This window comes from Dromaius novaehollandiae, chromosome 12 (assembly GCF_036370855.1).
Source record: "Dromaius novaehollandiae isolate bDroNov1 chromosome 12, bDroNov1.hap1, whole genome shotgun sequence".
Lineage (NCBI taxonomy): Eukaryota > Metazoa > Chordata > Aves > Casuariiformes > Dromaiidae > Dromaius > Dromaius novaehollandiae.
The window spans coordinates 19,810,876-19,827,699 of NC_088109.1; the positions used below are offsets into that span (position 1 = coordinate 19,810,876).

At 44.6% G+C, this 16,824-nt stretch overlaps 1 protein-coding gene across 6 annotated transcripts in view; it reads left to right on the forward strand.

Moving 5' to 3' along the window:
• Positions 1 to 16,328, forward strand: part of LOC112989794 (monocarboxylate transporter 2-like) — a 45,307-nt gene extending 28,979 nt beyond the window's left edge. For all 6 annotated transcript variants that reach the window (XM_064519175.1, XM_026111157.2, XM_026111148.2 and 3 more), the window contains 3 exons: positions 5,256 to 5,399; positions 10,325 to 11,200; positions 14,548 to 16,328. In XM_064519175.1, the coding sequence (XP_064375245.1) occupies positions 5,256 to 5,399; positions 10,325 to 11,200; positions 14,548 to 14,840 (1,313 nt within the window). In that variant the 3' untranslated portion in view covers positions 14,841 to 16,328. The remainder of the gene's footprint in view (positions 1 to 5,255; positions 5,400 to 10,324; positions 11,201 to 14,547) is intronic.
• Positions 16,329 to 16,824: the final 496 nt, after the last annotated feature.

Sequence of the window (16,824 nt, forward strand, 5' to 3'; positions counted from 1 at the left end):
GGCAGTGGCTCAAAGAGAATAAATGACAAGATGGCCTGACTTTGCAGAGGAAATGATGATCCAGTGTATTTTGCATTTTCTTTATGGTTTTACAGTCTCCTCTTCAGGGTCCTTTTCACTCCTGGAAACTCAGAACTCAAGGTGAAAAGTAATTGGACAAGCTAACAAATGAGTTAGGGCTTGCTTTATTTCCCATAGGCGAGTTACTGTGTTTTGCGTGCCACCAAAATCAGCTTTTTTGACATGGCCTTTCATGTACCAGCTAACAAAGAATGGGAATCTGCCACAGGTATGAGGAAAGAGGGGCTTTATACTGGACAGGCACTAAACCCGCGTGATTTATGTGGGCTGAGGATAGTGCTTTACACCACATCAGTCTTCTGGGGGTGCTGCAGTCCCAGCAGCATCTTTAGGGGATGTTTGGCGTGAACTGTTGTGCCCCAGACTGCAGTGTTTTCCTGCAGGCACAGCACCCCTCCACGTGCACCCTGCTCCGCCAGGGCTCTGGGTGTGAAACGAGGCGTTTCTGGGTGTTCCTGGTGGATTGGGCCGACCTGCCTGAGCCGGCTCGGGAATGAGCAGCAGTCCGGGTATGTCAGTGTGATGATCCCAGGGAGGCGGGAGGCCACGTTAGCTGGCATGTACCCTGTGCTGAGGGCGTTGCGCAGCTCCAGGTGACATCTCTGCAGGCATCTCTGGCTTGCCCTCCAGTTTATACCATCTAGGGCTTCCTTGTAGCTTCGTTGCTATTGTTTTTCAGGGAAAAACCAGCAAACTCCACAGCTGGAAGCAGTGGTGCTTTGCTGACTTGGCACATCTGCAGCAGGCAGCGGGAGGAGGCTCAGCAGCTCCGTGTGCCCTCTGCTGTCCCACGTCTGTTGCCTTGCGGTGGATGATTAATGGTCACCAAGACTGAAAGTCCGTCAAGAGGAAGCAGCTTCCCGGATCATGCAATGGGCTGCGTCCTTTCCTAAGGCTGGAAATGCCATTCCTTCCCTCTGCAAAAAGGCTGCTGCTACCAGCAATCTAGTCCTTGTAATATATTGGGGTGCAAGGCAGTGGTTCGGTTTTCCTTCTTGTTTCCTCATTAGCACTTGCCAGACGTCTCGGTTCTGGCCGGCCCGGGCCGAGCGCTGCTGGGGCTGGCTTTGCTCTGTGCCGTGACTTTTCAGGGAATCGGTCAGTGCTTGCGTTGCTGATCCTGCAAGGTCGTGCCAAGCAAACGGTGGCTTTCTGAGAGCTTGGCCAGCTGTTTCTCTTGCCCTGTCCTCACCTGACTCTTTTAGGTTCACGTGCCTCCCACTTCACTGCTAGGAAGTAAGGATGTTTCATTTTGGCTTCCAGGACAGGAACCACAGTTCCTGCACATTTGACCAAGCAGGTGTTAGCAAGAAAAGGTGCTTTGGGATCCGAGCTGCACACACTGTTACCGTAATTGGTTTCTGCGTGGTAATATACAGCATCTTCATTCTTTCCATGTGCGCTGAATAACTGGTAGATGGCAGGTCCTGCTTTTCAATTCCACCCTGTTTCCAGAGGCTGTCACACTTTTAATTTTTGCAATAGCTCCAAGCCAAGCAATAATCGTGTTTCCTATTTCTCCCAACTGCGATCCTGGCTTTGTTGTTCACTCTTAATTCCTCTGCCCTGTCTTGAGCTATTTGATGTTTTCTGAAGCTGCCCAGAACACTGCTGTTAAAGTGACCCGATGTTTGATGGCTAGTCAGCGTATAAATGCCTCCCTAGAAGAAAAACACTGCGGGTGGCATGTGGCTAGATGGCAGGAGAGCTGCATCTGGACCTGCCTGGTGTAACACAGATCACTTAAGACATCTGGGCCGGGTGCAGGGGCGCGTGCCTGTGCTGTGCGTGTCTGCCCAAGCCGGCTGGATGTGCATGCTGAAGTGTGCGCAGCAATGTGACACATCGTGTGTTCCAGTTTCTGCAGAGATGGGACAGCTTTTGAAAGCCTGCGCCGTTAAAGCCTATGGACAATCGCCTGTAAATTTCTGTAGCGCCAAATGATTTAAGTGGAAATAATTTTGGGGATGTGATTTTGTATTGCTTCAGTGCATTTGAAAGGTCTGCTCAGGACTATTGGCAAACCTTGGTCCTGGGAGCAGCAGCTCAGGGAAGTTTGGTTTCCTGGGTGTTTGAGGGCTGGGTTGGCTTCTCTGGTGCCTAGTGTGAGGTCCAGCTGCTGCTTTTCCTGCAGGTAGAGGACGCGTAATGGCCTTCTCTGTGGATGCTGCAGTGTCTGGAAGGCTTTAGTCCAGATGCTCTGCTTCCATCTTTCTCCTCTAACTGGCTGAGTTTAGTATCTTAGAGGTTTCAGACCCTCAGTCACAGGTGGTTGAAGCTGGCCAGTGAGATCAAACACAGTCGCTCGCACATGCATGTGGTGACCCCGTAAGCTGTGCTTCTTTAGAAAAGCAGACTGAAAGGTCCTTTGAGCTGAGGTTTCAGAGCATGAAGGAGAAAAGCTTATGTTGCTTCCAAAGCTTGCCACAACTCCTTGCCGAGCACCGCACGGCCCAAGCAGGTAACGCCTTTGGGACCGCAGCTCTCACAGCAGGCCAGGCCAGGCAGACAAATGGGTCTGGTTATCCCCATGTAAAGCTGATAGCTCTGATCAGCAAGCAGACTTCGTCTTTTATAAAGGTCACGTAGACCTACTGTAAAGCCGCTGCCGAGAGATCAGACTGAGTGTCACACCTGGCCTGCACAGACAGGAACAGGGCCACCCTCATGGGAGCAATTGCATTTTTGTGGCTGAACAAGTTACCGGTTGTGGTTAAAGACACCGTGCATTCATCGAGGCTGCCCCAATTGTAGAGGAAGGGTGCACTCATTTGCCACTGGGATATGAGCTTTCCCCTTCTCTCTCCACCGCTGTTACATCTGCTGCAGCTTCTGCGCTGGGTCGTCCCCGTAGAGGGGAAGGCAGAGCAGCGTGTGTCCCTGCCGCAGCCCGTTCCCGTTCACCATGCGCTGTTGGGGCCCAAACCCATCCGTATTGATGGGTGAAGCCGGGGTGACGGCTTACGTGCTGGAGTGAGAGAGAGGGACATGGTCCCTTCTCCCGTGATGGACACTGCAAGAGTGGAGCGTATGTGAGCATTTCATTTCACCTCTCATAGCAGGGACTTCTCTTCCCAGCAACTGCCCCCAAGTCTGGGTAGGAGAGGGGCCTTAGCAGGAGCTTTACAGGTTTTCATGCTCTGCTCCATGGTATGATGTCCCATAGTTTTAAGCCTAATGTGAAAGCACCCTTGTAGGAGGAGAAGGGAATTGAAAGAACACTTTGTTATTTGGGTTATTAGATTGATTCTGGAGCAACGCGGACATGTGGAAAATTGAAAAATGGAAAACTCGTGTCCCCTCAGGCTGCAGATGAATGGGTTGGTGCCTTTCCTGAGGAACATTGGCTCAGTCTATTGAAATGCCGGACACTCTGAGGCAAACTCAAATGTCATGAAAGCCCAGATCTTGTCCAGGGGAAGCTCAGTGAGAAAGATGCCTGTTTCCCTCTGTGCTGATCTTATATATCTTATATATCCCTTTCCCCAGTAATTCTCACTGAATTCTGTAGTGCTGTGCACAGAATAAATACATATATGTGAATCCAGTTAGAGGGTTAGGAGACAAAACCAGCCACGTAATTATATCCCCACACATGCTTTAATTGAATGTTGTGTACCATAGGATCGGCTCACAGATCACACAGCTACTGAGGCGTTGCTAGGTCTCTGCTTGCAAAGATTTCATTTATGAGTTTTTGAACTTGCATAAGTAAAACTGAAAGTATTTTACGTGTTACAGATGTACTGATAGGCATCATTCCCTAGATTAAACCAGTCACGCCTACTGTGTTTTATTCTTGCACACTGTAACAGCTCAGATCTTGCTGGAATGCTGTCCGGCACACTGAGTGGATACTGGGCTTTTCAGGTCCCACATGCTTCGGGGTATCCAGAGTCTAGAAAGGGTTCTGGCTCTATTTCTGACTGAGTTTCTTTAATCAAAGATATATCCTGCCTAATGGCTCTATGGTGAGGTAGGTCCCATAGTCAGACTCTTCAGAGATGCCTGTAAGCTTGAAATACCCATTTCCAGCATTCTGTATGTGGATACCATGGGCTATTGATAACTGCAGGAGCGAAGGCAAACAGGTACACTAGGTCCAGAAACACAATTGCTTTATACTGAGAAGCACTGTAACTACTAGGTATATGAAAAGATACTAAATGCTGCTTATATCCTCCTGCCTCATTTCCCTTACCATTTTTGCAGCATTTTGTTTCAAGGTTTTTTGGGCTGATGCAGAATCTTTTTCCTACCTCTCATAGCTTGACTTCTGAACCAAACACCCTCTGCTGCTCAGTTTGCCTTCTCTATTTCTGATTTCTCAACCTGATCTAACTTCAAGGTTCACTCTGCTTTGAGTAGGGATTGGACTGGACACCTCCAAAGGTTCCTCCAACATAGATTATTCCATCATTCTGATTTTTACTGGTCCTCCAGCTATTTGAGACTACTATACCAAAGAACTCCCTTCTTTCCTCTTCTGCCCAAAGCTGTCTGTGTGTTTCACTTCCTCAGATTTCAAAGCTTCCTTTCAGTGTCTACATTCTTCTGCCATTTCCCTTTTTCACAATTTTGCACTTTCCTGAACCACCTCTTTACATAAATGTGAGATCAAGCTGGTTCTTTTGAGCTCCAGCTAATCCATCATACCAAACTGTTTCCACCTTCCTTGACTGCTATTAAGATCTAATTAACAACTGTTCTGTTGGAGTCTCAGTCAGCTGGTCAGCAGTATCAGAATTGCATTAAATACAGGCATTAAAAATGCAGCAGTATGCATGATATCAGTCTTGTAATATGAACCAGTGTTTCATGTGCACAGTTTAGTCTGTCAAGAAGTCAAGAAGATTCTCTGTTTGGATCATGTGTTCACCTGATTTGGTATTGCTGTTTTCCTTCTCTGTGGATACCTTTAAGTCCTTGGGGCAAGGACCTTCACCAACTGCACATCTCAGTGCAGTGCTGCCATCTCAGCAGAGCACTCCACACGGTAGAGGTCATCTTCCTCTCTTTTTCCATTTTGTTCCTGAAGTCATTGTAGAAGCCATTAGCAGCAGTTGAAGGGTGCTGACACTGCAGAGTTTTACTTGCCTTGTATCAAACATGCCTTTCTGTCAGGGGATACCTACCTGAAAGATTATTTGGGGTTTTCTACACTCTTTCCCCAGGTCCTATAAGCAGTATTTTAGTAAACCGCTATGGCAGCCGACCCGTGGTTATGTTCGGAGGCCTGCTCTGTGGCATAGGGATGGTCTCAGCCGCCTTCTGCACCAGTATCCTGCAGCTCTACATCTGTGTGGGCTTCATTACAGGTAAGAAGAAAGCATCTCCTTTTCCCTGCGCTTGAGGCTCACTTCCAACTGCTCTGACACCTTTCCTTGGGCGAAGGCAATGGGGGAGCCCAGGCAGGACAGGAGATGTGCACATTTAAAATGCTGGTGGGATAAGGACCTTTGCTTGCTAACTGCTCCAGCTGAGCTTTAGCAAAGAGCATATTTCTTGCTAAACTCCATATTCCTTGCTAAACATCGTGGGGGAGAGTTTAGCATGGGATATGCTCTTTGCAGATGAGTGGTAGTGGTGAGGGTGGTCGTTAGTGCCCTTGGCCCTGCTGCACTCTGCCCTGGGCAGATAGGAGTTCTCTACGACTGAGAAGAAAGCACCAGTGACTCTATAGGACTATGTATGTCCATATATTCTGTCTGTGAGATATATGAAGTGCAGATGAGATTTCAGTGTGGGTTGGTTGTTTTTTTGTTTGTTTGTTTGTTTGGGGTTTTTTTTGCTGTTTGCCTGTTTGTGACATTAGGAGGTTCTTTATCTGAAAAAAATAACCACTAAAGTGTGTTTGAAATGTGGAATATTTTCCTGAAATGTAGCTATTCATTTTTTTCCCTATCAAAAAACCCCTCTATTTCCTTATTGAAATTCTGTGTTGCAATATGTATTTCCATATTGGAAACTCTAACAGGAGAAGGTGTAGGCTCGGTCTATCACCTTTAAAGTCTACAGGTGCTGGGTCATTGCTTTCAAAGGTAGATGGATTGGAGTCCTCTGTCTGTGTGAGTATTGGTGCTTAATTGTAAGCTGAATGCTTACAATAATTCTGATTATTTTGGCTCAGGTACTGCCAATGTTTCTTCCAGTGCAACTACAATATCTGCCCCAAAAGATGACACAATGAGTTCAAAATTGGCTTTCTCGGTTGCCAGGTGTTCTCCCTGTCACTGCAGCTGCATTGGGTATTGGTGCTATCTGAACATGAAAAGTACAAGCTCAACATTTAAAATCAATAAAGCTGGCTGCCAGCAAAGTAAGCTGGGACAGAAAGTTTGTCACCCTGTTCTCTTACACCAACATTGCTTTATTAAATCTGCACAGTGGCAAAGACATCCCCATGGAGGATTCCTTCCGCTGCGCCCTTTTCTTTCTACAGAGAGCCACTGTAGTTAGTTGAAACTGTTATTATTGAATGAATAAATCTGGCAGATTCCTTGAAAGAGATTCCAGAAACAAAGCCGCAAGAAATAAAAATCACCAATGCCTCCCATGGATAGATTCAAAAGTAAGCTGCCAATGCCTGGGCCTGCAGCATTCCCTTCTAAACAACGGTCCCTTAGCAAGTTGTCAAACAGTAGGTAGCACATGGAAAACATAAATCCTTTGCTAGTAATATATGCATGTTGGGGAGCAGAAAGGCTCAGACATGGCTAACGGCCTTTTTGAAGGAGTGAGGCAGTTGTCCCAGTTGTGTGGAGTGAAGTCTACTGGTAGTGTACATCCGCACTGGTCCACACCAGCCAACTGGCTTGGAGGCACAGCACTTGCTGTAGGGATAACTGTGAAACAAAGCGGCTCCTCACGGAGACAAAAAATCATGCTGTTTGTATCATGCAAAGGCTCCAAACAAGTTTTGACTGTTCCAGGTGCTCCCTAAAGCTGTGGGAAGACACCAGGTCCTATTTTCAAGGGCAATTTAGTGCCTAAGAAAGGACTTACCTAACCCTAGTGGGCCTTGGGTTTCTGAGGATGCTGCCACTCTTTGATTCCTGAATGTCTGTGCAAATCCGGTCCTGCTGCCCATCCCAGAGAGCCGGTAATGCAAGTTATGCATGATGAACACAAGCGTAACCCTTCTGGCAGTGCCGGAGAGCCCAGGGGAAAGCTGCCTCCGCGTCCCCCTTGTCACCAATGCTGTGATGCTTCCTCAGAGCAAAGCATGTTTTTATTTGTGGACCTCTTTCCCTCTTGCATGTTGGATGACCACATCTGTATGGATGGAGTCTTAGCTAATAACCCATCACCTCCGAGCATGGCGTGTGTACCGGGGAATATTAATTGGACAAAGAGAGGGAGACACTTCTAATTCAGCTAACATGGTTGATGCTTCTAATTACGCCTGAAGTGTTTTTCCTGCTCAGGTCTAACATGGAAGCATTCAAGGACAATTATATAAAGCTGCCTGCTGATCACACGGCTGAGACGGCATTACTGTAAGAGGAGAGAGACTTTTGTAAAAGCAATTTGCAATGAATATAAAAGCAACCTGTAAACATCATACTTTTTCTAGCCTCCCTCTTAGCAGCCTGAAAAGGAAACACACTGGCGTAAAAGACCACACTCGTGTAATTCTCAGGGATGGAGATAAAAACAAGATAGTTGGTACGAGGAGGTCTCTGCTGCAGTCCTGCGCCTTTGGCATATTAATCGAAATCTCTTCAGAGGAGCAGAGCAGGAAGTATCTGTTTACAGTGGAGGGATTAGACACAGCAATCTCAACTGCTTTCGTGATTATGTCTTTTCCATTTGTATGCAGATCAGGGGCCCGGCTCTGCTGTCAGAGGCAGGTCTGAAGCAATGCTGTCCTGGGTGGCGGGGATGGGCTGCTGGGGACACTTTCTTTTCCATGTGCTGTAGCAGCCAGGTTCTCTTCCGCAGCGATGGTTTGTTTCCCTATAGCACTCTGAAGAAGAAATGGGGTTTCCAAGCTGGTGTCCTGGATGACTGCCGGCTCGGATGCGTGAGACAGGCTTTCAGGCACGCGGGTCCGTCTTGATGTCTGAGACAGAAGCAGCAAATTTCAAAGCTAAATGGAAGCCGATAACAACTGGTCAGAGTTTAGTTCAATCATTAAGACCACTATAAAATAAAAAGGGATTGAGGATGAAGCATGTTGACGAAAGAGGCTGAAGGCTTTGCCTGGGCTCTCAATGTTGAGCGCTCTAAGTAGCTGGTGGGCTCTTCCCTTGCTGCAAAAAGAAGAACAGTATCAGTAGCTACTCAACACAGTACTGTAGCACCACTTATTTCCAACTTCTGGTAATGAGGGAGATGTATTCAACATAGGGAAAGATGCTCCCCCGGCACAGACTTACTTCTGTTCATATGGCACCAGGAATGGGCCTCTCTGTCATTCTTTGGGGAGAAAATGGGTTTTTTTGAGGATCAATTTCAGTCATGGGAATGCTGCTATAGTTCCTGCAAACTGGAATAAAATGCATATAAATATTTCCATCTGAAGTCAGCCAAAAGCTTAAAGTAAATTGAAAATCCAGTCAGTCAATTTGAAACTCTCCAAATTTAATTAATGGGAAGAGCATGAGGTAATATTAAATTAGATATGTCTGACTTGCAAATTAATGTTCACTTAATAAGAGATTCTAGTTGATTATTGGTTAAGTGGGTAGCTGGCAGCCAATCTAATTTTCATTCTCCTCTGAGGGGCTCTTTTGGCCACTGCATGTGGTAGATCCCTACCAAAAATGATTTTGTGAAAATGAATTTCCAGTTCCTGCGCTAACCTAACACCCTGGGAAATATGGAGTTAAAGCAAACTCTAATCCACTGTATTGCATCTTCTCAGGTGAAACTAATTCCTATCTCTGAGAGCTGGCAAAGCTGTTCTCTAACTAATGCTGTATTTTGCCTCTGTAGTTCCCAGGTTGGCCCTCTTCACAGGGATCAATTTGGCCCCTTATGTGTGATGTATAGTCTGTACTTCCCAAAGATATGCCATACCAAACGTGGATTTTTTTCTAGAAGAAAAAATTTATGCTAAGGATGTGTCTCCTCCTACCAAGACAATACTGATATGTCCTGCTTTTTCAATTTCTTTTTAGTGTTTTAAACTTCTGAGTCATTTTTAATAAACAAATCCTAGATTTGGCAGAAGACATAATTTTGTAAAAACATTCAAACTTAAGCCAGCCAACATTAGTTGAATTCTGCTGCATCAGTTGGATTCTATTATATCAGCTACTAACGATAGTGTTCTTTAATTAATTTTGAGGACCTTGACCTTTCTAAATTCTCTTCTGTAAAGCAATACGCCTAATTATGTACTGCACAGTTAAACAAACTAATTATATAGACTAATGAACAAGAAAAAATCTGCATGACCCTATTTTCAGGATTCATGTTCTCTGGTATAATCACTTCAAGGATTACATTTCTGCTTTGTTCCAATGTGGCTCATTCTTTCCTAGATGATAGGGCGGAAAATATGTGGCATGATTTTTAAATGTCATTTTGACAAAGTTCTGATAATTTAACTTTTTAAGGAAATGCAGCACACAGAAATTTTGAGAAGAGAAATTACTTACTAGTGTTCTGCAACAGAGCCCCAGAAATTTCAGACTGCCACAGCATTTGGTAGCTCTTTCAGATTTCACCTGTGCAAGAAAAGCTAGTTGACCGTATTAGCAGTGTAGATTTATAATACCATTTATATATCTAAATGCAAGAAAAATAAATTTTAATTAAAAGAAACACTCTAGGGTCCTGTTTAATTAGCATCTTCAGTAGCTATTTTGCTATGTACTTGCAGACCTCTTAATTTTTTGCATTAGATCTGCGTTGCTCACGTCACCACATCAGTAGTGGAAGAGACAGCTGAGGCTGCGTTTTGGGGGAGGTCTGCGTGCCCTCCAGCATTTGTTAAGGGTGGAGTTTCCATTTAGTACAAAGCAAACTCTTGGAGGTGGGGTTTGCCACCCACAAGATTTGCAGCCCGAAAGAAAGGGATGTTCTGTGACCCAAAGCACTTTTCTGGGGGCTGGTTCCCCAAATTCAGCAGCCAGAAGTTTAGGGATATCTTGTGCAAAGTTTCCATCTAGGCTATTGTGTTGAAGAGCCGTCAGTGGACCAGTTCTCCACGAATTTACCTAAAACAGCGAGCTGAGGATAAAAGAGTCTCAGATCTTCCTTTTGGTATCTCAGCTGTTTTTCTCCATTTCAGGATTTGGCCTTGCTCTCAACCTCCAGCCATCCGTGATAATCATAGGGAAATACTTTTTAAAAAGAAGACCCATCGCAAACGGCCTTGCTATGGCAGGGAGCCCCGTGATGCTTTGTACCCTGGCTCCTCTCAACCAGTTCCTTTTTGACAATTTTGGCTGGAGGGGCAGCTTTTTAATTCTTGGGGCAATTTTATTAAACTGCTGTGTGGCAGGAGCTCTCTTCAGGCCTATTGGGGCGGCCAAACGGTCGGTCAAAAACCAGACGACTGAGAAAGGGAAGGAGGCTCCGAAAGAAGAGGTCAGTAGGATGTCCATGGAAATGAGCAATCCCACATATGCTCCTGCGGAGACCAGAACAGAGGAGGAAGAAGAAAAGGACTGTTGTGAAAAAATCAATCAATACCTTGATTTTTCCCTCTTTAAGCACAGAGGGTTCTTGATTTACCTGATTGGAAACGTGCTCATGTTCCTGGGGTTTTTTGCCCCCATCGTTTTTCTGGCGCCATATGCAAAGCACATTGGCATTGATGAATATTCAGCTGCTTTCCTCCTTTCGATTCTTGCCATCGTGGACATGATCGCCAGGCCTACCACCGGCATCATTGCGAACAGCAAGTGGGTGAGGCCAAAGATTCAGTATTTTTTCAGCTTTTCTATTGCTTTCAACGGCACCTGCCACCTGTTGTGCCCCCTGGCTTCAGGCTACACGGGGCTTGTCGTTTACTCCATCTTCTTCGGCTTGGCCTTCGGCATGGTCTGTGCCATGCTTTTTGAGACGCTCATGGACCTCGTGGGAGCTGCCCGGTTCACGAGCGCTGTTGGCCTGGTCACCATTGCGGAGTGCTGCACGATCCTACTTGGGCCGCCGATTGGAGGTGAGTGTGTTTCCTCCTGTAATTCCACGGGGATGATGTTCCTCGCTCAAAGGGCCTATATTTGTCCCCTTGCAAGCACAGTTTGTAACAAGTGATTCTGAATGTGTTTTCTCTGCTTCCCACCCTTTTTTTCCATTAGTAATTAGATGGAGCATGCAGATCCTAGATTTCTGCTCCTGCATTTCTCCTTTACTCCTTTCTGTGTAGTACTCCAACTGAAGTCTACAGTTTGGGGGGGTGATCTGGGTGCAGAAGGAGGATTTTATTCCCTGATCCTTTCAAACACTTAAACTGAACTTGCACAATGGGACCAGCACTCATAAAGGAACTTGCACTTCAGGCGATTTCTCCTGGAAAGCCTGTTGCAAAAGGCTGGAGTTCACCGTAATTTAAGCTCAGTAAAGCACTATGAAATCGTTTTCTTGACTCAAGCCCAGGGTCTTAATTAATATTTGCTATTTGTCTCAGGCTATGCTGGATCCAGCAATCATATGTAAATATTTTAATTTTGGTTTCAATAGTTTACAGTGAAGGTAATTCTTGAATATTTCCATTTATGGATTTCTGTCATCTCAGCACATCTGATAGACTTGAGGCTGTTCCAAAAATAAATCGTGTTTATTTTTGGTGGTACAGTATTTGTTTTGAACACATTTGAATTTTTTTTACTAATTGAAAAATTTAGCATATTAGAATACTTAATAGAGTAAAAAGCAATTATAAAAATGACTGAGATCTCTGTTCTTTTTCTTGTAGAGTATTTCCTCACCTGTGAAAGTACATCCTTTGTTTGTCTCATGGTCTGTGTTTAGAGAGATGCTGAAAACAGCCTGGTCTTCTGCTATCGCTGTGTGCTGAGCATCCTTTTTGGTGCTAGGCCCTTGTGACTGTCGTCCTGGGTCTCACTGTGCTCTGTTACGTTTACTAGCCACTGCTATTTCTTGGCTTCGAGAGAGCTGGGACCAGCTTGCAGACTGCAGTTCGTTTCACTGCAGTCTCTACGCATGGCTGTAGCGCCCCAAGGGACGCTCAGGGAAAGTGTGCAGGAGCCAGAGACCCTCAAAGGTCCATGCTGACAATATTAAACCCTCCAGCAATGCCTACAGGCATCTGAAGATAAGTGGTGCAGTGAGCTCCTGTGATTTTAAGAGCTTCGTCTTGTTTCCCTCTATAGCACGTGTTCAGTTCTTCTTTTTCTATGAAGAATGCGCTATGTCTGGAAGACACAATATTTGAATCCAGGATTTGGCTCTAGTAGAGTCAAACCTAATCTGTCTTGGCTATGAATTAAATGAGTTTGCAGGTGACATCCTGTCAGTGTACAGATATCATCCTCTCTGTGCAAATTTGCATTTCACCCGTATGCAAGCTAGAATCACAGGTTTGTTAACCGGTCGCCTTTATGTATGCTGTACAGCTAAAATACTTAACTAGGTTGTGTGTTCTATATATGTTTGGCTATATAAAAGTTAAACTCTGCTAATTCTTTTAAAGGGGACAACATTTCCAAGTAAGTTTGAAGACGGCACAGACGGAAAGCAGGATAAATCCATTTCCTGGATTCAAAATTTGAGAGCTGGCTAAGCTTCTTATTCAGTGTGACACATCTGCAGAGCCATTTAATTCTTTGTATTACCATGTAGTGCATAGAGTGTGACACAGGCAGCTGTATCCTCTTGTTTTCTTAGAGATTCATTATTTAATTAATGACAAACAGAAGAAAATATGATTTAAAAATGACCATTTTCCAAGTTATATAATTTTCTGTGTGGAAGATTAAGTTAATGACCAAAGACTGCTAATGAGGCTAAAACAGTTCTGTGTAATACTCAGTAATATTAGTTTTGTAGGGTTTTCCCCACCATTTTAATAAGCAGCAAATTTATTGGTTCTTTGGCATTTTAATAACCTACTGCAGGGTTCTGCTTTAATGAACTAAGTAAATTGTTCCCAGTGTGTTTTATGACTTTATCTTATTCTCAAAGGAAAAGAGGCGAGACTATCCTACTGTTGAATTTTCCAATACTCTACTCATTAAAACTCTTGTTGAAACCTATTTAGGAGACCTCTAGGTCATCCTGATTAGCAGAAAAGGAAGAATTGTTGCAATTAGCATTTGGTTGATGTTTCATGAGTAGCATGAAAAACACAGTGCATTGAAAATAGTGTACCAAGACATGTAGGAATGATTCAAGAAGAACTGTTGACCAAAACCAGTTAAAATAGTTATTTTTGCAATCAGTAAATCTATTTAGTAGCCATAAAATCCCTTGTTAGTGTGAGTATGTGGTGGGATAATTAATCATCAGATTTTCAGCATTAAGAGTCAGTCAGGAAGTAATTAAAGATCCCTCTTTTTAAGGAGGAGAGCATATTCCAGGAAGTCAGGGAGGTAATGAATGATGGGCCATTTTAAAGCAGGGTACGGGGTATCTGTACTATGAAGGCCGGGTTAGAAGTAGGTCTTGCTTTAATTAGCATCTGGGATGTTAAGAATGGTCCATGTTACTCCGGTAAATGGGAATTAATACTCAGGATCATAATCCCAATAAAGTTTGCATTACATTCTGACATAATGGAGAACACTGACATTTCAATTAAGCCATCTCCCTTCAATTACTCTGTAACTCTGTAGCTGAGGCATTAACCTTTGAGAGGAACCTGTCACATTTGTCTTGGCACTGAAATTATCTGACGTTGACAGCATCATCTTTGCTTTCCCTGGAACTAATGTTTTCCAGTTCCATGCAGTGCCCTTTCATCTTCAGGTCACAGGTTTAAATGCAGAAAGGGGAGCCGTGACCAAAAGCTGAGTACCTCTGATGCTGGTGCATGACCCGTAGTAAAATAAATTGGTGGGTCTTAGTTAGTAGTCTGAGATGAGGCGCAGTGGCAAGATGTCCACCTCACAGAGGTCTTCCTGAAAGCTGCCACTTTTGTTGGGAGCCTCAGGACTACCGAGTTGGATGGATGTCATTTACCTGATCGGGTGATTGCTGAAGTCAATAGAAAGACTGTGTGTGAGCTAAGCAACCGTGGGTTTTTGTTTCTGCATGGAAAAATAGATGTGTCTGAAAAATCCAGAGATCACGATGTAGGTTCTCCATCCCCTTCTGCCTAACTGTACAAATTATTGATGGTACCATTGACATTAATGGAGCTACCTGCAGGCTGTAGAGTGGAGCATGTGTGAAGCATTTGCAGGATTGGACCTGAACAGATCAGAAGTATAAAGAATGTCTTATTTTATCCTAACGCCACAAGAATGTTCCTTTATATTTAGGAACTGCAAACGCAATATTCTTGCCTTTGTCTCTAAATTTCTTTTTTTAATGTATGTTTTACAGGAACTCTTATTGATACCTTTGGGGACTATAAATATATGTTCATTAAATGTGGAGCTGTGATGGTCCTGGCAGGAACGTTCCTATTCATCATGAATTACTATAATTATCGTATGCTTGCCAAAGAGGAGAAGGAAAGAAAGGCAAAAGAAGAGGATCCTAAAATTGTAAGGACAGAAAATGAAGGTAGAAGTAACTGGAAAAAAGAAACCCTACAGGATGGGCCTGAGCTGGAACCTTTGAGAGATGAACGAGAAGGACTAAAGACGGAAGTGAACGGCACAAATGAAGTTTAAACCTGTTCTAATGGACTGAACAGGAATCACTTCTGAGTTGCTTAAGTTGACTCTAGCTGTGAAATCACACTAGTTTTTCAAATTCTGCCTTATGCTCTGCCATGTGCATCCTCTTCGTTGTCTTAGGAGAAGACTAGGACAGAAACAAGTCTAGTTGCTCATAAAGTGCTGGGACACAGTGTGGTATCCATTCATATACCAAAAGTCCTGCACCATTTTTCTTATGTATCTCCCATAGGTTGAATGGGAGTGTAACGCATGCTCCAGTCTTATTCCCGGTACTACAGGTCTATTCGGTGAATAGGCCGATGGCCATCAGAGTCAGTGCAGAGCCCTTCCCGCAGCTTGAATGGGCTGTGCATTAAGCACTGTGATGGCTGGATCATCTCATGATGCAGTCAAAACACTTGTACTCCCTGGTGCCCATAGACACAATCGAAAGCCTCTCTTGTCTTCAGCAGGTTGGACTGCAGCGTCAGAGCTATCCCAGGATTTGGTGCTGCCTTCCACTGGTGGCTGCACTGTGACTTACATCTCTGTCCCATGGAAATGTAAAATCAATCTTATGCTCGACTTAAATGCAAAATGAGCTAGAGCTGCTTGAACCAAAGGAGGGCAGTGCGTGTCTGTGCATGAAGTGGCAGCCAGGCAGCCCGTCCTTGTGAAGAGCATGTGCTAGCAGGCGCTGACTTGGGGTCGCTCGCCCTGGCTTGACCAGGGACCTCTGCATTTAGCAAAATGCCTCCAAAAAGGTGGCGTTCTGCAGGGGGCCGGCACAGGGCCTGCGTGCTACAGGAGTCCTTCCCGTCCCTTTGTCCGAGAAGGGCAGATCACGAGAGGGCAGCGCTATGCAGCACTGCTTAAACTTTGAGCAGCATTCGAACCGTGCAAAATTCTTTAAAACTTACCCAGAGAGGCTAGATAGTCCGTATTATCCAGTATCGGAGTGCCTTACAGTTTTTACCGTGGTTTTTCTTTCTTTTAACAGCACAGTAAGGGCTATTATTATTAGTTAATTGTACAAACGAAGAACTGAAGCACAGAGCAACTACAGGCATCAGCGTGTCGGTGAATAATCTTTAGGCATGCTACAGCTGCAACGGGATCCATTGCCCCTAGCCGGGCGCCTCGGCCCCCGACACGAAGGGAGTCACTGGCAGCGGGGCAGGGGAGCTGAGAGCCTGTCTGCCGAGCAAAGGTATCCCCCGCTCACTTGTATCTCCTTGTACAAATTCTTTTCATTTAAATCCTTCATTCCACTAAAGAGCAATGGCATTCAGTCATTGACTTCAGTAGGACTTGAATTTTATCCTTATGTAGTATCTTGCATTTTCTCTGAAAAAACAAAATCCATTCAAGAGATTTGGGATTTTGTTGCTGTGTTTTTAACATTCTCTATTGCTGTCAAATAGATCTATGGCTGTTCGGTAACAAAGACATTGATGGAAGGTCCCAAACTTTCTCTAATATGCCTTCTGGAAGCTTTAATATAGTTAATAAAGCTCTTTAAAAAAAAAAAAAAAGAAATGAATTGACATTTGCCTGGTGTGATCAGTAGGTTAATGCTGCCCTTCTATTTGGTAAGTAATTTATCCTCGAAGGGTTTCCAGCCCTGACTCCATGCACACGGTAATATGACTCTTGGTCATAGACTTTTACTCCACAGCCACTTCCAGGAACTCCTTACCACACAGTTTCTCTGACAGCGTCAGTGATTTCTTGCTGCCTCCACTCCGAGGGAGCTTGCTCCACAGCTTGTGCAAATGGATGGACAGAGTTCCCTGAGATTAAAATTGGCTTTCCCTCATGTGTTGTGTCTGCCTGAAGTTACAGCCAAAATCACTTCTTCTTCAAGGGAGATGTTTTATTGCTTGATACAGCGACGTGTTCAACCTTGGCTGTGATATCCATATTTAAGAGAAAGGGGAGTGATTCAGACGACCTACCACAGAGCTTCAAGACCGTGGCTGAACAGGGACCCATG